The 19,624-nt window shown below is 37.9% G+C and overlaps 1 protein-coding gene across 7 annotated transcripts in view; it reads right to left on the reverse strand.

Moving 5' to 3' along the window:
* Tut4 (terminal uridylyl transferase 4) overlaps positions 1-19,624 on the reverse strand; it is a 95,739-nt gene that overhangs the window by 39,865 nt on the left and 36,250 nt on the right. For all 7 annotated transcript variants that reach the window (XM_048351314.1, XM_048351313.1, XM_048351316.1 and 4 more), the window contains exons 8-14: positions 17,782-17,851; positions 15,808-15,934; positions 10,402-10,521; positions 10,026-10,238; positions 6,048-6,222; positions 4,324-5,012; positions 482-632 (exon numbers count right to left, since the gene is read on the reverse strand). In XM_048351314.1, the coding sequence (XP_048207271.1) occupies positions 482-632; positions 4,324-5,012; positions 6,048-6,222; positions 10,026-10,238; positions 10,402-10,521; positions 15,808-15,934; positions 17,782-17,851 (1,545 nt within the window). The remainder of the gene's footprint in view (positions 1-481; positions 633-4,323; positions 5,013-6,047; positions 6,223-10,025; positions 10,239-10,401; positions 10,522-15,807; positions 15,935-17,781; positions 17,852-19,624) is intronic.

Below are 19,624 nucleotides of genomic sequence, written 5' to 3' on the forward strand. Positions count from 1 at the left end.
ATTATTAGCCAGTTCTGGGGCTTGAACTCAGGGGCTGGACACTGTTCCTGAGTTTCTTTTGCTCAAGGCTAGTGCTCTACCAGTTGAGCCCGTGCATCACTTCTGACTTTTTCTGTTTATGTGATACTGAGGAACTGAACCCAGGGCTTCATGCATGCTAGGCAAGCACTCCACCACTAAGCCACATTCCCAGCCCCTTAACTCACTTTAATTGAAAAGCTACAGATAGCTAAGAGATACCCTATTGGTTACCTCAAATCATCAAAGTTCCTTAAAAGCAATGTATATGAAGTCAATTGTATTCCCCTTAGCCTTTACTAAAACAACTAGCAAATATAGGCATTCAGTAAACAGTTGTGCTTAGTCTCCAAACTAGTTTAAAAAAAATCTCAAGAAACTAAAGTATTTTATAATTAGAAAATACACATTAAATATTCAACAAATAACAAAGTCCAAGTAGTAATAGTAATAAGACACTTACCAAAACATCTTTTACATACTAAATCAAGTATTTCCCGAAATCGGTTTGTCATTGGTGGTAGAGGTTTTAAGTCAATTTTCCTGAAATCTTCTGGGCAATCATTTTTTGAATGGCCATCCTTTTTGCAGATACTGCATACTATCGTGGGTGGCTATAACAAAGGTAAAAAAATAATCTAATAATCTAATAAACTTTTGATAAACTTTACCACTCAGAAAGCAGATCCAAAGAGAATATGATACGTAACTCAATTCTGATAACTTATGCATTTTGAATGTTTATTTTAAAACTTAATGAAATGAGCCAAGTGAAAGTGGCTCAAGCCTGTAATCCTGCCTACTCAGGAGGCTGAGATCTGAGGATCAGAGTTCAAAGCTAGCCTGGGCAGGAAAGTCCGTGAGACTTTTATCTCCAATTAACCACCAGAAAGCCAGAAGTAGCACTGTGACTCAAGTGGTAGAGCACTGGCCTTGTGTTGAAGAACTCAGGGACAGAACAGCACCCAGGCCAAGAGTTCAAGCCTCATGACCGCCCAAAAAAGAAAAAGTTAATGAAATGCAATCAACTTAAACTTTTTGGTGTCAACAACTTTTCTCCTAATATGGCCTAGTGGCAAGAGTGCTTGCCTTGTATACATGAGGCCCTGGGTTCAATTCCCCAGCACCAAATATACAGAAAATGGCCAGAAGTGGCGCTGTGGCTCAAGTGGCAGAGTGCTAGCCTTGAGCAAAAAGAAGCCAGGGACAGTGCTCAGGCCCTGAGTGCAAGCCCCAGGACGGCCAAAAAAAACAAAACAAACAAACAAAAAAAACACTTTTCTCCTAATGAAAACAGTATCATAAACAAACTTTCTTTTTGTAACACCGAGCCTGGGAGCTCCCTGTCCCTGAGCTTTTTCATTCAAGGCTAGCACTCTCCTGAGTCATAGCACCACTTCCACAAACAAATTTACCTGAAGATGTAACATACAGAAAATAACATGAGATACAAAGGTATAAATTACTTAAAAAATTTGATCAGCTTCCAAAGAGAAATTGTATTAATATTTTTAATTTAGAAGGATCTAGTGAAGTAATTTATAAAGAATTTTCTGTGACTTTCATTTTGCTCCAAATATTTTCTGTATTCAGAATAAACCATAAAACCTGGACATAACTAGTTAGTTCGATTATATTACATTAAGTCTCCAGACACAAAACTATAGGATTAAAATACTCAATAGTCACAAACTGAACTCCAAAGCCTATAGCATCATTTTAAATTTATTCCAAGACTGACAGATGTGGTTAAAACAGTAAAAATTTATGCCAACTAACTGGAAAAAATTATGACAAAGGAAGACTAGTGCTTCTTTTGTTTTTACTATAATGTCTAGACCCTACAATTAAATGTTTTCTTCAAGGGTTGGCTTAGCCATTTACATAGCCACAAATTCTAATGCAAATTAGATGCAAAATTCTCTATGGGAATAATATACAGCAAGCTTTTTACAAGCACTACAGGAATCTGCATTGGCTTTTTTTTTTCTTTTTTGGTACTGGGATCCAACCCAGGACATAGCACTTTGCTAGGCAAGTGCTGTGCCACTGAGCTACATCCCAACCCTTACAATGACTTTTCAAAAAGCATTCTTTATGACATATATAGACTGGAAATGGTTTATTTATTTATTTTTTGGTCAGTCCTGGGGCTTGGACTCAGGGCCTGAGCACTGTCCCTGGCTTCTTTTTGCTCAAGGCTAGCACTCTGCCACTTGAGCCACAGCGCCACTTCTGGCCATTTTCTGTATATGTAGTGCTGGGGAATTGAACCCAGGGCTTCATGTATACAAGTCAAGCACTCTTGCCACTAGGCCATATCCCCAGCCCCGGGAAATGAATTTTTTAAAACCTAATTCTTGTTATGTAGTCCAAGCAGATCTCAAAATCAGAATCCTCCTGCCTCAGTCTCCTAAGTTTTAGGAATACAGGCATGTACCTCCACACTTGGCAAGAAAGGAAATTCTTCCTGTTAAATAATACAAATAAAAATTGGTGAAACAGTGCTTACCTTAAGGTATATTTCCAGGGGAAAAGTCCAAATTATGAGAAACAAACTATAATTACATAATTCTTACATATTTCTAAATACTTTATTTCACCTTTTTAAAATAGTCCATATGCAGCCTAGATAAAATGCAATATGTGCATCCTTATATAGAATGAAATACCCAGTGGGAAAAGGAAAAGAGAAGGCATTGGTCAAAGACTGCAAAATCTCACCCAAAAAACTAAGTTCTGGGGGATAATCAAGACCTATGATTCACAATACTCAATTATATTCTTAAAAATCTGCCAGCTTTACCAGGTACTGGTTGCTCACCCCTGTAATCCAAGCAGATTGAGGTCTGAGGACCATAGTTTGAAGCCAATACAGACAGGAAAGTCGCAGTTCAAAGCTAGCCTGGGCAGGAAAGTCCGTGAGACTCTTATCTCCAATTAACCAACCAACCCTTCAAAAGCCAGAATTAGAGCTGGTAGAGCACTAGCCTTGAGCAAAAAGGCTCAAGGACAGTGTCCTAGAACCCTGAGTTCAAGCCCAGGGCTAGCACTTCCCTCCTTCAAACAAAAGCACCTAGCTCTCTTACCACAAAAGGGAAAAAAAAGCCTTAAAAGCCAGGGAGAAACTTTTAGAAATGATGGGTAGGTTTATAGTAATTAGCTTGTCATTAGGTAATTATCGATAAAACAAAAAAACTGGTCTTCCAAACAGCTTTATTTTGATCTTCAAAATTTCTTTTCTGGGCTTACATGCAGTCTAAATTATTTTTTCATTCTGGATGCTGATATTTTAGTTACTTGTATTACATTTGAAATAGTATGAATTAACTAAAACTGTCTCATAAAAGCAAAGCAGATTATTGGGCATGATTGAAATGGTAGAGACATGTTTACCAAGTGGGAAACATGAGTTCAGTTCTCACCGGGGCAAGGGAAAAGTAGCTGTTACTGTTTATTTAATGCTCATTGGTGGTATCTTCTCTAATTTTTAAAAGTTAAAAGTAGAGAGTAATCCACTTTGAAAGTAGAAAAGTTCTAACTCTAATAAAGAATAATACAAACTAGGAAGAAAACAAAAAAATGGCAGAGACAGAATCTGGACTATTCTTTTTATTTGGCCAGTCTTGGGCCTTGAACTTCAGGCCTGAGCACTGTCCCTGGCTTCTTTTTTTTTTCTCTCTCTCAAGGCTAGCAATCTGCCACTTGAGCCACAGCGCCACTTCTAGCCGTTTTCTATATATGTGGTGCTGGGGAATCGAACCCAGGGCTTCATGTATACAAGGCAAGCACTCTTGCCACTAAGCCATATTCTCAGCCCAACTATTCATTTTTGGTTTCTACATTCCTGATCTTAGTTTTCCTCAATTATGATTTAGTACAATAATGTTTCCAGCACTACCCAAAATTTGTTTTAAAAAGAGGAAGAGCAGTGGCAGAAAAAGCAACAGGAGATTAAATTGCATACTATTAGAATATGAAATTTCATATTCTTCTTGGAAGAAAGTATGTGTAGAAAAAATTAAGAATTTAGTAAAAAATAAACAAAAGAAAAATTTAGCCTTTGCTAAGTTGTTTTCATAAAATATTGTATAAGAAAAGGAAAACGACTAGTACTATTGGAACTTATTAGTGCTTTATATATACTATTTAATGGCAACTACAGGAAAAATGCAAAAAGTCAAACAGCATTCTAAAACAGTTACCACTGCAGAAGCTATTTTTATTTACACTTATAAATCTAAAACTTTAAAGAAATATACTCAGTAACCACAAACCTTAAATTATTTATAAACTGTATCCTACCTTGCCAGAGGTTAAAATAAACTTATCAAATACATAATGTAATTCCTGGGAGGGGAGATTATCATCATCATTAAGGTCAAAAGTAACTTCTGTAGCTTTGCAGTTGCAAGAGGTAGTAGTTATGTCGTTGCACACAATCTGATGTGAGCTCTTTGTATCTAAATTTGACCTGTAGTCCATTCTAGCAGATTTGTCTGGGTCAGGGGACCCAGTGCAATTACACTGGCTGAGCTCCTTTAAAGTTTCTGAAGGTGGTAAATCACCTTGTTTCATAACTGATTTTGGCTCTGATTCACTGCTTTTGCTGGCAGCAGAAAGAGAAGATTCCTGTCCGTGGCCAGGCATACTTCGTTCATTTGCCAACAAATTGTCATTGTCAATACTACATCTCTGTGATGTACTTTCCATTTCATCATATTTATCAGGTTGGCCTCTTTCTGTATGTATTTTTTCTGTGCTTTCCCCAAGCAGAATGCAACAGTTGGTTGCCATACTGTCAGACTTCACTGGTTTCTTATTGCTTAATTTCCCTTTCTCTTTTTTCTTCAAATCCACTGTAGACTTATTTCCACCCTTCCTCTGAGGACAGGCAAAATACCGATAAGCTGCCCTGAATCTCTCCACAACGTATTCGTAAACAAGCTGGCTGTTTAAGCTTCGTGCAACATTCCTCTTGACAGAAAATGGATCTAGTAAAAAAGAAAATGGTCAGTAGCTAAATCTCTATTAAAAAACTGCATTTCCAAAGTTACACAAATAGATCTGAACTGTTAAGACAATCACCAGAATACATTTTCCCAATGTTTTGTTAACCTAGGGTACCAATGAGAGTCCCTACAAAATGAGTAAAGGAAAAACAACAGCAGCATTTCCTTTGTTTCTTCCATAAATAAAAAGCCAAAAAGAAAAAAACACACAATTAAGTAACTAATAAATCTATAGCTAAAATTAATCCAGTAATTACATTTTTTATGATGAAGTCACCAGAATTATGTGACTATACCTCCTTATACTTTTTTTTTTTTTTGCCAGTCCTGGGGCTTGAACTCAGGGCCTGAGCACTGTCCCTGGATTCTTTTTGCTCAAGGCTAGCACTCTACCACTTGAGCTACACCACCACTTCTGGCTTTTTCTGTGTATGTGGTAGTGAGGAACCAAACCCAGTGCTTCATGCATACAAGGCAGGCACTCTACCACTAAGGCACATCCCCAGCCCATCCTTACACATTGTACTGAGTGAAAAATTTCCATACTGAGGACTCATTAATAATGTTCATCTCTTGTCAGAGTACAACTGATGTGGGTTTTCTGTATTTATTTTGTTATTATAGAGGTGATATACAAAGGGGTCATAGTTACATAAGAGTACATTTCTTTTGGAAAATGTCACCCCTTTCCCTCACTCTCTGCAAGTTTTTCCCTCCCATACCCACCCACAAGTTATGTAGATCCATTTTCAACATGTCTAGTGAGTACAATTGCTACATTTCTTTGCTCCCCCTTACCCTCCCAAAGACAGATAAATGAACAAATAAAAAGAAAACAGCAAAAAAGAAGAGACTTCTTGTTTCCCTTTCCTAGAGTTCATTTCAATTGATTTGATGTGAAACTTTGCCAACATCAACTGTTTTATTTAACACAAGGTAAGATTAATAATGCACATTAGATGTGTGGCACAAAAAAAATTAGGCACTAAATGAAATACAACAAACACATCATCTCACCCTCGATGGCTATTCGTCTTTTAGGCCAGTTTTTATTCTCTCTTGTTATAATATCTTGTATTCGTACACAGATGACGTATTCCTCCAAAGCAAAATCCAGTGTGTAAAATTTTAGCAGCTCTAGCCATAACTGTCCCAAGGATACCTGATTTGGTATTTCCAATGTTAAAGGAGACTGGAAAAGAAAAAAACACTTTTCATTTAAACTTCACAAAACATAAAATCAATGAATTTTCAGTTAGAAAAGACCATGGAGATTGTTTCCTAAAACTGAGGCAGTTTGAGATCTATTTTCTAGAATTTTAAGCTCACAAATATCTAGGGAGCAAATACTATAGCTCCTTACTACAATATTTACTTTTAAAATTAAGTGAATGTTCTGACTTTCCCAATCTTCCTATACACAGCAACTGTTCTTCAGAACTTAACAGTCTCCCTGGCACTATGCTGATGATGTCATAAACCAATGAGAACTCTAGGGCTGGGGATATGGCCTAGTGGCAAGAGTGCTTGCCTCGTATACATGAAGCCCTGGGTTCGATTCCCTCAGCACCATGTATACAGAAAATGGCCAGAAGTGGCGCTGTGGTTCAAGTGGCTGAGTGCTAGCCTTGAGCAAAAAGAAGCCAGGGACAGTGCTCAGGCCCTGAGTACAAGGCCCAGGACTGGCAAAAAAAAAAAAAAAAAAGAGAGAGAGAGAACTCTTAACACATACTGCCATACTCACTCTTCTAAAGCAGAATGAATTAATGAGTCTATGAAACAGATACCCCTGGTACAGAATCCAACTTGGTAACACCAGGCTATCTGTTCCATGTGGAGAATCATTATACTATAATGCCACTCAAATAAGATGGTTCTGCTTTATATACTATTAAGACAGGAAAAGATAATTTAACAATTAAAGGCTACATGGTAAGATGGGACTCTAAATTAATGGAGTCATAACACAAAATGTAATGTTTAATTCCATAGGAATTAGCTAGATGAAGACTGATTAAAAGAGACCATGATACAGCATAAAGGCATGAAACAGTTATATTCGATTCAAACTATTCACTGGATACTACTATAACAGACATAGGGATTTATCTTTGATAAGCAAAGATCCTTGCCTCTACAGGCTCCCTTTCCAGAGAAAGACCACACATATACTTAATAGATAAATTACATAGTTCAGTTACAGAAAGTGCTATGGGGGGTGGGGGGGAATTGAGAAGGATAAAAAGGGTGGTAATATGGAAGAAGGAACTTTATATTTTAAAACAGTAAACAGAATCAGATTACCTCGGAAAGTATGAACTGAAAAAAGAGGAAAATGTTAAAGAAATGGGGGATAAACAAAATGCAATCTCGCTTTAAGTAAGAGTAGTAGATGGCTGGGAATATGGCCTAGTGGCAAGAGTGCTTGCCTCGTATACATGAAGCCCTAGGTTTGATTCCCCAACACCACATATATAGAAAACGGCCAGAAGTAGTGCTGTGGCTCAAGTGGAAGAGTGCTAGTCTTGAGCAAAAACAATCCAGCGACTGCTCAGGCCCTGAGTCCAAGACCTAGGACTGGCAAAAAAAAAGTAAGAGTAGTAGAAAAGGAAAAGTAAAAGCTAGCTAATAAGCAGCAACTAAAGTAACTTGAATATATAAAAAGAGAAAGGTATGATCTGACTTAATTTTCAAAACAATTCAGTTTGTTATATTATTGAGAATGGATTACTATGAGGGGCAAGTTCAAAGAAGTGGTATTTTTAGAAGACTAGCAGTAATCTAAGCCAGAAATGATGGCAACAAGGACCAGAATGGTAATGATAAAAGTGGTGAGAGTGTTAAGGGTGGAAACAGGAAATGGTGATCAGATTCTGGATATATTTTGAAGCAGAGATATATCCAGAATTTCTTCATGAACCTGATAACAGGATATTAAATTAAGAGAGGTGTTAACTGAATGGGTGAAATGAGGGGGTAATATCAACTGAGATTGGAAAACTTCTTTTCAAATAAATGTGAAAGGAGATTAGACACATGTAGTTTAAGACATTTAAAAGAAACTAAACAGCTATAGATACAATAGTGGAGCTCAAGAAAGAGGACAGATTATAGATCTAAGAGTCATCATCATATGGTACTCAAAATCCAACCACTTATATAGAAGTACCAGAGTGTAGACATATCAGAGAAAAAGATTCATGGACCAAACCCTGTAGCACTTCAACATTAAACAACTGAGAGAAGGAAGAAACCAACAAAGGAAATTGAAAAGAAATGAGCATCTATGGGTGTGGTGACCTGAAAAATCAGTGAACAAATTTTTCTGAGAAGGAAGAAATCAACTAGCAAATGTTACTAAATCAAAAAAAGATTAAAAAAAAAAAAACAACAAACCAACTCCCTAGTGGCCACTGAATTTAGCAGTCTGGATGTTATTAATATTGCTGATGTAATTTTAGCAGATGGATAGTGTTAATGAGACACAGAAGAAAAACAGGAATAATAAACATAGATTTTCCAAGAAGGTTTTTTGCAAAGAGGAACAAAGAAATAGCTGGGGGGAGGGATTACAAGATTTTTTCGTTAAAATTGGAGATTAAAAGTATGTCTGAGTCAATAAAGAATGAAAAAACAACCAGGTGCCAGTAGCTCATGCCTGTAGACCTAGCTACTCAGGAGGCTGAGATCTGAGGATTATACTTCAAAGCCAGCCCAGACAGTAAAGTCCATGAGACTCTTATCTCTGATTAATAACCAGAAAACTCAAAGTGGCACTATGGCTCAAAGTGGTAGAGCACTAGCTTTGAATGAAAAAGCTCAAGGACAGTGCCCAGGCCCTGAGTTCAAGCCCCACAACCAACAAATGGAATGAAAAAAATAGGAAAATAGGAAGCACGGAAGGAAGGAATGGAGCCATTATAAAAGGAAGGAAAGGGGCTGGGGATATAGCCTAGTGGCAAGAGTGCCTGCCTCTGATACACGAGGCCCTAGGTTCGATTCCCCCCAGCACCACATATACAGAAAACGGCCAGAAGCGGCGCTGTGGCTCAAGTGGCAGAGTGCTAGCCTTGAGCGGGAAGAAGCCAGGGACAGTGCTCAGGCCCTGAGTCCAAGCCCCAGGACTGGCCAAAAAATAAATAAATAAATAAAAAATAAATAAATAAAAGGAAGGAAAGAAAGAAGATTTAGGAAGGAAGATAATATTGCTGGAATGATATCCTGTTATAGAAAAGAGGGGGTGGGACTGAATACACAACTGGAGAAAAAGACCATATTATAAAAGCAAGTACGAGGTGTAAGTGCAGATGATGGTAAAAGATGGAGTTAAGAAGTATATCAAGGGATCTAAAAATAAGTCAGTCAATGGTTTCAAAGATGTTCAGATTTCTATAATAATGTACTTGTTTACTCAGAAAATTAACTTTTTTTTTGCTCTGTGAATTTCCTTGATTTTTAAAATAATTAATTTGCCGTTTTATTATGGAGGTTATATACAGAGGGATTACACTTACATGAGTCAGGTAATGAATACATTTCCTTTAGTAGTATCCTCTGTTCCCTCTCTATAAACTTATAAAGAACAAAATTCATATATATTTTACTGTAGTGCTCTAGCACTCAAATAAATGACTGACACTGAGTAGCTCACTATTAAATGAATGTTGAATAATTTAATAAGCAGGCCACCCCTTCCGGAACAAAAGGCCTTAGTTCTCTACAAAATCTGAGAACATAATTCTCAGATGCTAACATTTTGGTCAGAGCCTAACTCCTAAATGAAATTTTACTGTTTAAATTTAAAAAGATACAATAAATGGCCTTGAAATGATTAAAACAATACAAATCTCACAAAATTAATAAGTTCATTAGAGAATCTCCGTACTGAAAAACTAAACAAGATCAATATCCCACTTTATAGACGGGGAGGAAAATGAGGTCATAAAAGTCCCATGTCATGTGTTCCCCCACCCCCTAAAAAAAAAAGAAGCTTACTTTGCCATGTTTTTCCTTCATGGCATAACTTTGGTTGTCTGTTTCTGTCTTCTTGGTATCATCTTTTAGTTGGTCTGCCTTAGCTTTGTTTTCATCAGTATTTGAGCTTTTCTCAGTTGCACTACTTGAATTATATTCCCATTTCACAAACTTCTCTTCTACAATGCCCTTCAGCTGAAAGTCATCCATTCTTTTGGGGTCAAAGCCTTCAATCTATAAAAAGGTATTCCAAACTGGTAGTTAAAAATTTATTTTTAAACAAGAAAAGTTGAGACAAAGTAGAATTCCACCTTAAAATGTGTGAGCAGAGCACTTTGCAAACTACATATACTCATGCACATACATGCACACACATTTACAACAAACTTATCCTTACCCAACTTCCAAGTAAGCAGGGAAGAAGAGGGGGTTTTCTTTGTTGTAAAAAAAACATCACCATTAAAGCAAAACAGTAAGAAGGGATTCCACCATCAGTTTGGGAGTCAATATAGCACAACTGCAAAATCAAAAGAACAAAAGTACTAGGATTTAGCTTTCTTAGCTTCCACAATAAAAGTAGCCTGGTTTTCTAATCAATTAAAAATATTAGGAATATTATGAAATCTCTGCTGTGATATAAAACCATTAACATATTAGTGACTATCCATTTAGTTATGTATATAAATATACAAGCATACTTAGAGTGCGTTTACTGTGGACATTTTAAAATATTTGTTCTTTTCTCCCTCTCTACTTCTTCTTTTTTTTTTTTTTTGGCTAGTCCTAGGGCTTGAACTCAGGGCCTAGGCATTGTCCCTGAGCTTCTTTTGCTCAAAGCTAGAACTCTGCCACTTGAGCCACAGCACCACTTCCAGCTTTTTCTGTTTGTATGGTACTGAGGACTTGAACCTAGGGCTTCATGCATACTAGGCCAGCACTCTATACTAAGCCACATTCCCAGCCTCTCCTGCTCTACTTCTACTAGCAACCTCCTATATGCTCTGCCATGCTGTCTGCTAAATTCAAACAACACATCCTATTTTATATACCATTTGTCATCACTATTTTTATAAAAAATAGTATCTTAAAGACATTTCCCTGTACATTACTCTTCTCCCTTAGTACTATATCAATAAGGTTCCTCTAAGTCAATTAACACAAACCTAACACATCCTTTTTATTCAACTGTTTGTTATTGTCAGTCTTGGGGCTTGAACTCTGGGCCTGGGCCCTATCCCTGATTTCTTCAGCTCAAGGCTAGTAGTGCTCTACCACTGAGCCACAGCACCACTTCTAACACATTCTTTTTATTTGACTGGTTTTTGTTTTTTGTTTTGGCTGGTCATGGGGCTTTAACTCCAAGCTTGGGCACTGTCCCTGAGCTCTTTGCTCAAGGCTAGTGCTCTACCACTTTGAGTCACAGTGCCACTTCCAGTTTTATGGTGTTAATTGGAGATAAAAGAGTCTCACAAAATTTACTGACCAGGCTTGGCTTTGAACTGTGATCCTCAGAACTCAGCCTTCTGAGTTGTCCTTCTGAGTTGTCAGCTCACAAAAGTGAGCCACTAGCACCCAGCTTTCTTTGAACATGTTCTTTTAAAGTTTATGAGCAGAGTGGTTACTCAATCAGTCAAAAACAATCCCAGGTAGTCCTCAATATCTGCCATTTCAAATAATGCTTCTTTATTCTTATACAAATTACCCAAGTACTGTAGCATTTATTTCTATTAGCTGCATTTCCAGGAGTGAATTTACTGACTTTTAAAATATATTTTTTAATTCTGATAAATACTGTGAGGTTATTTTCCAAAAGCACAGAATTCCTATTTCCTAGTTTCTACTAACATTGCATATACACAAACTTCTAACATTATGTACTGAAATTGTCAATGAGTGAGATTGAATATTTAATAGTTACTTCAGTTTGCATGTCCTTGACCCTAATGAGATTATGAAATTTTCTTACGTTTATAAACAGTTTGGATTACTTGGGCTAAGATTATAGGTATGTACCATCTTGCCTGGCTTAATGAAATTTTACAGTAGTAAAGGAGGCTCCCATTCATTGATCTTCACTTCAATTTTTTTTTGGCTATGCTAGATATTTTCTTTCCATATGAACTTTAACATTATTTTTGTATTATATTCATGAAAATTTAATGTAAAAATTGTATTTAAAGGATATCAACTCCTTACCTACCCAAGAATTTGGCATGTTCACATTTTGAAAATTAAGACTTTGGGGCTGGGAATGTGGCGTAGTGGTAGAGTGCTTGCCTAACATGAAACTCTGGGTTCGATTTCTCAGTACTACATAATCAGACAAGACCGAAAGTGGCACTGTGGCTCAAGTGGTAGAGTGCTAGCCTTGAGCAAAAGAAGCTCAGGGACAGTGCCCAGGCCCTGAGTTCAAGCCCCAGGACCAAAAAAAAAAGGGGAGGGGGGGGAAATTAAGACCACTTTCTTTTTGTCTGAGACCGGGACTTAAAACTGGGTATCTGACACTTTCTTTCATTGGCTGGTGTTCTACCACCTGAGCTACACCTCCAAGCCCAAACTTCTCAAATGCTAGTTTTCCCTTAACTCTCATACTCAATGCATCTGCAATTTACCTATGCCTAATTTGCTTCGTATCCACATTAATCTAGCAGAAATCACTGTTATCTCTGGCTAATGAGTCAGCCCAGCTTGTTCAATGGAAAACCTAATTTTTCTCTAACCTAGAGGGGTAAAAACACAAATCAAGGGCTGGGGATATGGCCTAGTGGCAAGAGTGCCTGCCTCATATACACGAGGCCCTAGGTTCGATTCTCCAGCACCACATATACAGAAAACGGCCAGAAGCGGCGCTGTGGCTCAAGTGGCAGAGTGCTAGCCTTGAGCGGGAAGAAGCCAGGGACAGTGCTCAGGCCCTGAGTCCAAGGCCCAGGACTGGCCAAAAAAAAAAAAAAAAAAACACAAATCAAGTTATTTTAAACCTTTCCTGTGCTTTCTCACTGCCATAAATACATCCTAATTCTTCACTACAAAACTTGATCTCAGCTCCTAGAACTTTCAGCTTGACTCACTGCACTGTGGCCAACTTTTGTCTTCCTTATGTTACTCATGAGCTTATTCCCATTTTAGAGGCTTTGCAATAGCTGTCCCATGGAAGTTATTTCATCATTTTTATTTGGCTGGCTACTGCTGAATTATCACTTCCTCAAAGAGACGTTCCTTGACCATCAGTAAAATGTACTCTCTTACTATAACATCTCACTTTTATAGTACTAAACCCTAGAAGATGTATTATATATCAATTTGTTTAGTATCTAATTCTTTTAGAAGTAAGTAATCTCCATGACTTCCAAGTTTCTAAATCTTCTCAGGTGCCTCACCACCTGGGACAGTGAAATTGTTGGCACATAGGCATTAACAAATGTTTGCTAAATGGACAAATTTCTTGAGTAATTCATTTATGCTATTCAATAATGCAATTTTTCCTACATCTTTGAAAGAAGTCTGTCTGAACATCTGGACTGCTATAAATAATTACTACTTCTCTACCCCTATACCAAATATTAAACACAAGGTAACTATAGTTATTAGAAATACAAAGTCTAACTTAGGAAAGTTGGATAATCTTAAGCTGTTGCCCAATCAAAAATTGCTCCAGGTTCTACAAATAATTTAAAGAGAATATTCATAGAGATAAGAAAAGTTATGTGGGGCTGGGGATATGGCCAAGTGGCAAGAGTGCTTGCCTCCTATACATGAGGCCCTGGGTTCAATTCCCTAGCACCACATATACAGAAAATGGCCAGAAGTGGCGCTGTGGCTCAAGTGGCAGAGTGCTAGCCTTGAGCAAAAAGAAGCCAGGGACAGTGCTCAGGCCCTGAGTCCAAGCCCCAGGACTGGCCAAAAAAAAAAAGAAAGAAAGAAAAGTTATGCAACTAAAAAAACCTTAAAGCCAGATTTGCTAAGGCAGGCCTGTAATTCTATTACTTGGGAGGCTGAAGCAAGAGGATCCTAAATTTGAAGCTGGCCTAAACCACATAGGAAATTCAAGGCTAGCCAAAATACACAGCAAGACTATCTCAAAAAACAAAAACAAAACAAACAAAAAATCCTTAACTTATATATCTTACAACTTTAACTTAAAAGAGTGAAAGCTTTCATTTTACCTATTGCAAAGAACAGTTGTGTAAAGTATAAGTAGAAAATTTCAGGAACAATTTATGTTACATCATATTGAAAAATATATATTTTATTATTTTTGTGAATCTTTTTATCATGACTTACTTAAGTTAAACCTGACTATACTATGTAAATAAAGGAGGAAATAGTGTGCATGCATGTGCGTCGGCGCACACATGCATGCGTGGTGTGTGTGTGTGTGTGTGTGTGTGTGTGTGTGTGTGTATTTTAGTCCCACCCAAGTTCCCAGATATCCACAGGGGGTCTTAGAATGTATATCCTATGGAACTATTGTAGATCTATAAAACTTTTCTGTTATTTTTTTCTTTTTGAGTGCATGTTCTGGAGTTTAAACTCAGGATCTGGGCACTGTCCCCAGGTTTTTCTATTCAAGCTTGTGCTTTACCCCTACAACAAGCCATAGCTCCATTTCAGACTTTGGGATGCTAATTAGAGATGAATCTCATGAACTTCCCTGCTTGAGCTGGAGCATGAGTGTGTGCATACATGTGTGTATGTCTCAGTCCTGGAGCTTAAACGAGGGGCCTGGGCACTATCCTTGAACTACTTTGCTCAAGGCTAGCATTCTACCACTTGAGCTACAGGTGCACTTCTAGGTGTTTGGTGGATAATTGGAGGCTAGAGTTCATGTAATTTTCTGCTTGGGTTAGTTTTGAATGGTGATAGTCAGATTTCAGCCTCCTGAGTAATTAAGATTATAAGTATGAACCACCTGTGAGGCTGTAAGATTTTTGTTTGTGCCGTTTATTAGGGCTTGAACTCAGGTCCTGGTACTCTTGCTTGTCTTTTTCACTCAAGACTGCTACTCTATCAATTGAGCCAAACCTTCACTTCCCACTTCCTGCTGGTTAGAGATAAGAGTCTCTCTAATTTGCTTGCCTGAGCTAGCTTCCAGTCTCGATCCTCAGATATCAGCCTTCTAAGTAGTTAGGATTACAGGCATGAGCCACTAGCACATTGTTTAAAGCTTTGCTTTAGGGGCTAGGAATATGACCTAGTGGCAAGAGTGCTTGCCTCGTATACATGAAGCCCTGAACTAAATTCCCCAGCACCACATATATGGACAATGGCCAGAAGCGGCGCTGTGACTCAAGTGGTAGGGTGCTAGCCTTGAGCAAAAAAGAAGCCAGGGACAGTGCTTAGACCCTAAGTCCAAGCCCCAGGCCTGGCAAAATAAAATAAAATACAACTTTATTTTCAATAGCACTGGTGGCTCATGCCTGTACCACTAGCTACTCAGAAGGCTGAGATCTGAAGATCATGGTTTGAAGCCAGCCTGGGCAGAAAAGTCCCCATGAGACTTTTATCTCCAATTAACTACTCAAAAACCAGAAACAGCACTGTGGCTCAAGTGGTAGAGCACTATAGCTTTGAGCACAAAGAGGTTCAGGGACGGAGCCCAGGCAATTCAAGCTCCACAACCGACAAAACAAAACAAAACAACAACCAAAAAAAAAAACAAACCTTTATTTTCATGATGAGAAATTGGAACTGCCACAGAACATCAGGCAGGTAACTATTTTGTGCCACACAATTTATGTTGTATGTCAGTATAAAACAAAGGCTTGACTTAAGGGTTTGGTACTTTTTATTCTATTCCACTTACCTTAGCCCAGTAGCGAAAGGCTAACACCAAGGGAGTAAAGACAGGTTCCATTTTGCCAAGAGCAGCAAGTAAATCAGTAGTGAGACATGCCATGTCATTTCCTGCACTCACTCTACAAAGTAAACCACTGTGAATGAGAAAGAAACAGTATCACTGTGTTGAAGGATGCTTTAAAAAGCAGAATAACTCATGGAGCGCCAGTGGTTCATGCCTGAGGCTGAGATCTAAGGATAGTGGTTTGAAGCCAGGCAGGGCAGGAAAGTTCCAGTGAGACTCTTACCTCCAATTAACTATTTAAAATCAGGAAGTGGGGGCTGGGGATACGGCCTAGTGGCAAGAGCGCTTGCCTCGTATACTTGAAGCCCTGGGTTCGATTCCCCAGCACCACATATACAGAAAATGGCCAGAAGTGGCGATGTGACTCAAGTGGCAGAGTGCTAGCCTTGAGCGGGAAGAAGCCAGGGACAGTGCTCAGGCCCTGAGTCCAAGGCCCAGGACTGGCAAAAAAACAAAAAAACAAAATCAGGAAGTGGTGCTATGACTCAAAGTGGTAGAGCACTAGCCTTAAGCAAAAGAAAAGAGCTCATCAACAGTACCCAGGCCCTGAGTTCAAGTCCCATGATCAACCAAAAATAAAAGCAGAATACTCTAAATCTTGTAGCTACCTTTTTTTTTTTACCACATTTTAATACCAATAAACATAATTTTAAAAAAATAAAACACAAATGGCTCACGCCTATACCAAGCTACTCAAAAAGTAGAAATAGGAAGATGGAAACTGCAAACCCAAAGCAATTTCTGGGCAAAAAGATAGTGAGATCTCCATTTTCAATCCAGTAAGTCTAGCATGGTGATACAGACCTGCCATACACCAGGAGGCATAGTTAGAAAAATCATCATTCCAGTCAACCGTGGGTTGACACTGTTAGACACTCTTGGAAAAAATAACTCAAGCAAAAAAGGACTGCGGTATGGCCTAAGTATTAAGGTGCCTGCTGATTAAGCAAAAGGCCCTAAATACTGGATGAACAAGGGAATACTACGTCCACCACACTAGAATCAAGTTGCATGCTTAACTCCTCCCAGTCCCAAATGTCTAAAACATAAAATCAAGTAGTTGAACTAGATCCTTCCTCATGGACTCTCCTATGAATAAGAAAATACCTTAATCTTAAAATATAAGAAAAACAAATTTGTAATCAATGGAAAGAATACTCATCATTTTTGTATTACTTCTATACTGATCTCAAATAACATTACTTTAGCTTCCTTTATCAAAGGCACTTTGTCCCCTCAATCCTTTAGACAGCTGACTAAAAGTCAAGATTCATCTCCAATGATTCATTCAACTTTAGTGAACAAAAAACTATACTCTGACAGTGAGATCTTCAACAAGTGAGGCTATTTCTCATTAATATATCTCTGGATTGCTGCAGTCCCTAAGTACTCTTGAGTGAGTAAATGAACTTGAGTAAACAATGAAAATATTGCCTAGAGAGTTGTATTTTCAACTGTATGGTAATTCTATCTTGTTTACCTGCACATGATAGACTTGCTTGCTTCTCTTCCCCCCCCACCCCCCTCCACCTCCCAGAGATAATGGGGCTTGAACCCAGGGTCTAGGAGGTCTCTGAGCTCTTTTGCTCAAGGAAAATACTCTACCATTTTAAGGCACAGCTCCACTTTGTTTTTTGAGTGGTTAATTGAAGACAAGAGTCTCACGAAGGGGAGAGAAGAACACCTTTTCTGCCCAGTGGTTCTGAACTGCAATCCTCAGATCACAGCCTTCTGAGGAGCTGGGATTACTGGCATGAGCCAGCAGAGCCTGAAGGCTTGATATTTTTAATTAACAGAAAATAGCAATCAACTAACAAACTATAAATCTAAAAATATTTTTCCCTTGGAAATGTTCACTTCAAGTTTGGTTCTTTGGATTTGTTTTTGTTTTTAATAAGTATTTTCACTGTTACAAACCTTTTCCGATCCTTGCATACCACAACAGGAACTTTAGCATGAAAGTCAGATTCCACATCTATATATAATACTGAAGAGAAAGAAAAGTTAGCTAATGTCAACATCACTAAAGAATTTATTCAATAGTTAAACATTAAGCAATTGTTTCCTTCTAAAAATCACTCTCATTAGTTCTGTGGGATAATTCACTCTTCTCATGAGCATCAACCCAACAGAGTATCTTACCTCTTTACCTCTCTTAGTGTCATTTGTTGTGTATCACAAACCACAGGTACATTTCCAAATACTGTATGAAAATTACAATCATCTTAACAACATTTAATTAACATCCCTGGAAGTTTGAATATTTCCAAGTAAGTATATAGTTGTTAATACTTCATATTAAAATAGCAAAAAAAAAAAAAAAGGGGGGGGGCTGGGGATATGGCCTAGTGGCAAGAGTGCTTGCCTCATATACATGAAAACCTGGGGTTGATTCCTCTGCACCACATATATAGAAAACGGCCAGAAGTGGCACTGTGGCACAAGTGGCCGAGTGCTAGCCTTGAGCAAAAAGAAGCCAGGGATGGCACTCAAGCCCCTGAGTCCAAGGCCCAGGACTGGCAAAAATAAATAAATATAAATAAATAGCAAAAAGAGGTTACCACTTACTTCTGAGGATTATTTCCTTAAGAACCACAAACCTATCATGTTTGCAGTTTAATGCTTTCAGATGCTAATTCTGAGAGCCCAATATCCTGTTAATTAATGAAAAGTCTGCCTAATACAGATGCCAAAGAAATACCTAAGTGAAGCACATTTAAAAGTTAGTCTTTTAGAAGGACTAACATTATTTCATTTGAATCAAAGTACTTGTTAACAAGAATGATTAACTTTTTTTTTTTTAAAGAAATGCTGGAAGCAGAGTACAGGTGGCTCATGCCTATAATCCTAGATACTCAGGAGGCTGAGCTCTAAGGATCAAAGCCAGTCGAGCAACAAAGTTCATGAGACTCTTACCTTCATTAACCACCAGAAAACCAGAAGTGGCGTTGTGACTCAAGTGGTAGAATGCTAGCCTTGAGCAAAAGAGCTCAGGGACAGCACCCAGGCCCAGAGTTCAACCCAATAATTAATTGACAATTTAAAAATAAAACATGCTGGAAACCTATGTCTGAAATTTAATATTCATTGTGGCTATGTCAATGAAGAAGACACAAAGGGCTCAATGGGGGGCCTGGAATACAAGTATAGATCTTGCAGAAGATCTCTAGAGGAGCAATGAGGATATAAAGAAGGGTATAATTTTAAGTTTTATAGACCTGTGTGATTTAAGATGACCCACTAATGTATTTTGGTGGAAAAATGTATGATACACTGACACCTACAAAATTTAAAGAAGAAAAAGCTGTATCTACCTCTTATCCATAAAACATTTAAGCTTTTCTGTAGTTAGAAATATTAATGAAGAAAACTACACTAAAATAACTTTGCAGCATAAACTATATCAAACTCATCCCTTACAAACTCATTTCCCAGGATAATGGACAACAGGAAGAAATAATAGTTAATAGGTATGATAGGAAAAAAGCAAAAGGACTTTAGGATCAATGAAAAATTAAAACCTTAAAAATACACTATCTTTCTAACCAAACTGGAAATGTTTTTGCCAGGTAAAGTACCTGGAATGAAACTTAGAATAATAAAAAAAAAAACTGTACCACAGACTAGGCACTGGTGGCTCATGACTGTAATTCTAGCTACTCAGGAGGCTGAGATCTGAGGATTACAGCTCAAAACCAGCCCAGGCAGTCTGTAACTCTTATCTACAATGTATCACCAAAAAGCCAGAAATAGGGCTATT

Source organism: Perognathus longimembris, chromosome 7 (genome assembly GCF_023159225.1).
Source record: "Perognathus longimembris pacificus isolate PPM17 chromosome 7, ASM2315922v1, whole genome shotgun sequence".
NCBI classification, from domain to species: Eukaryota; Metazoa; Chordata; class Mammalia; order Rodentia; family Heteromyidae; genus Perognathus; species Perognathus longimembris.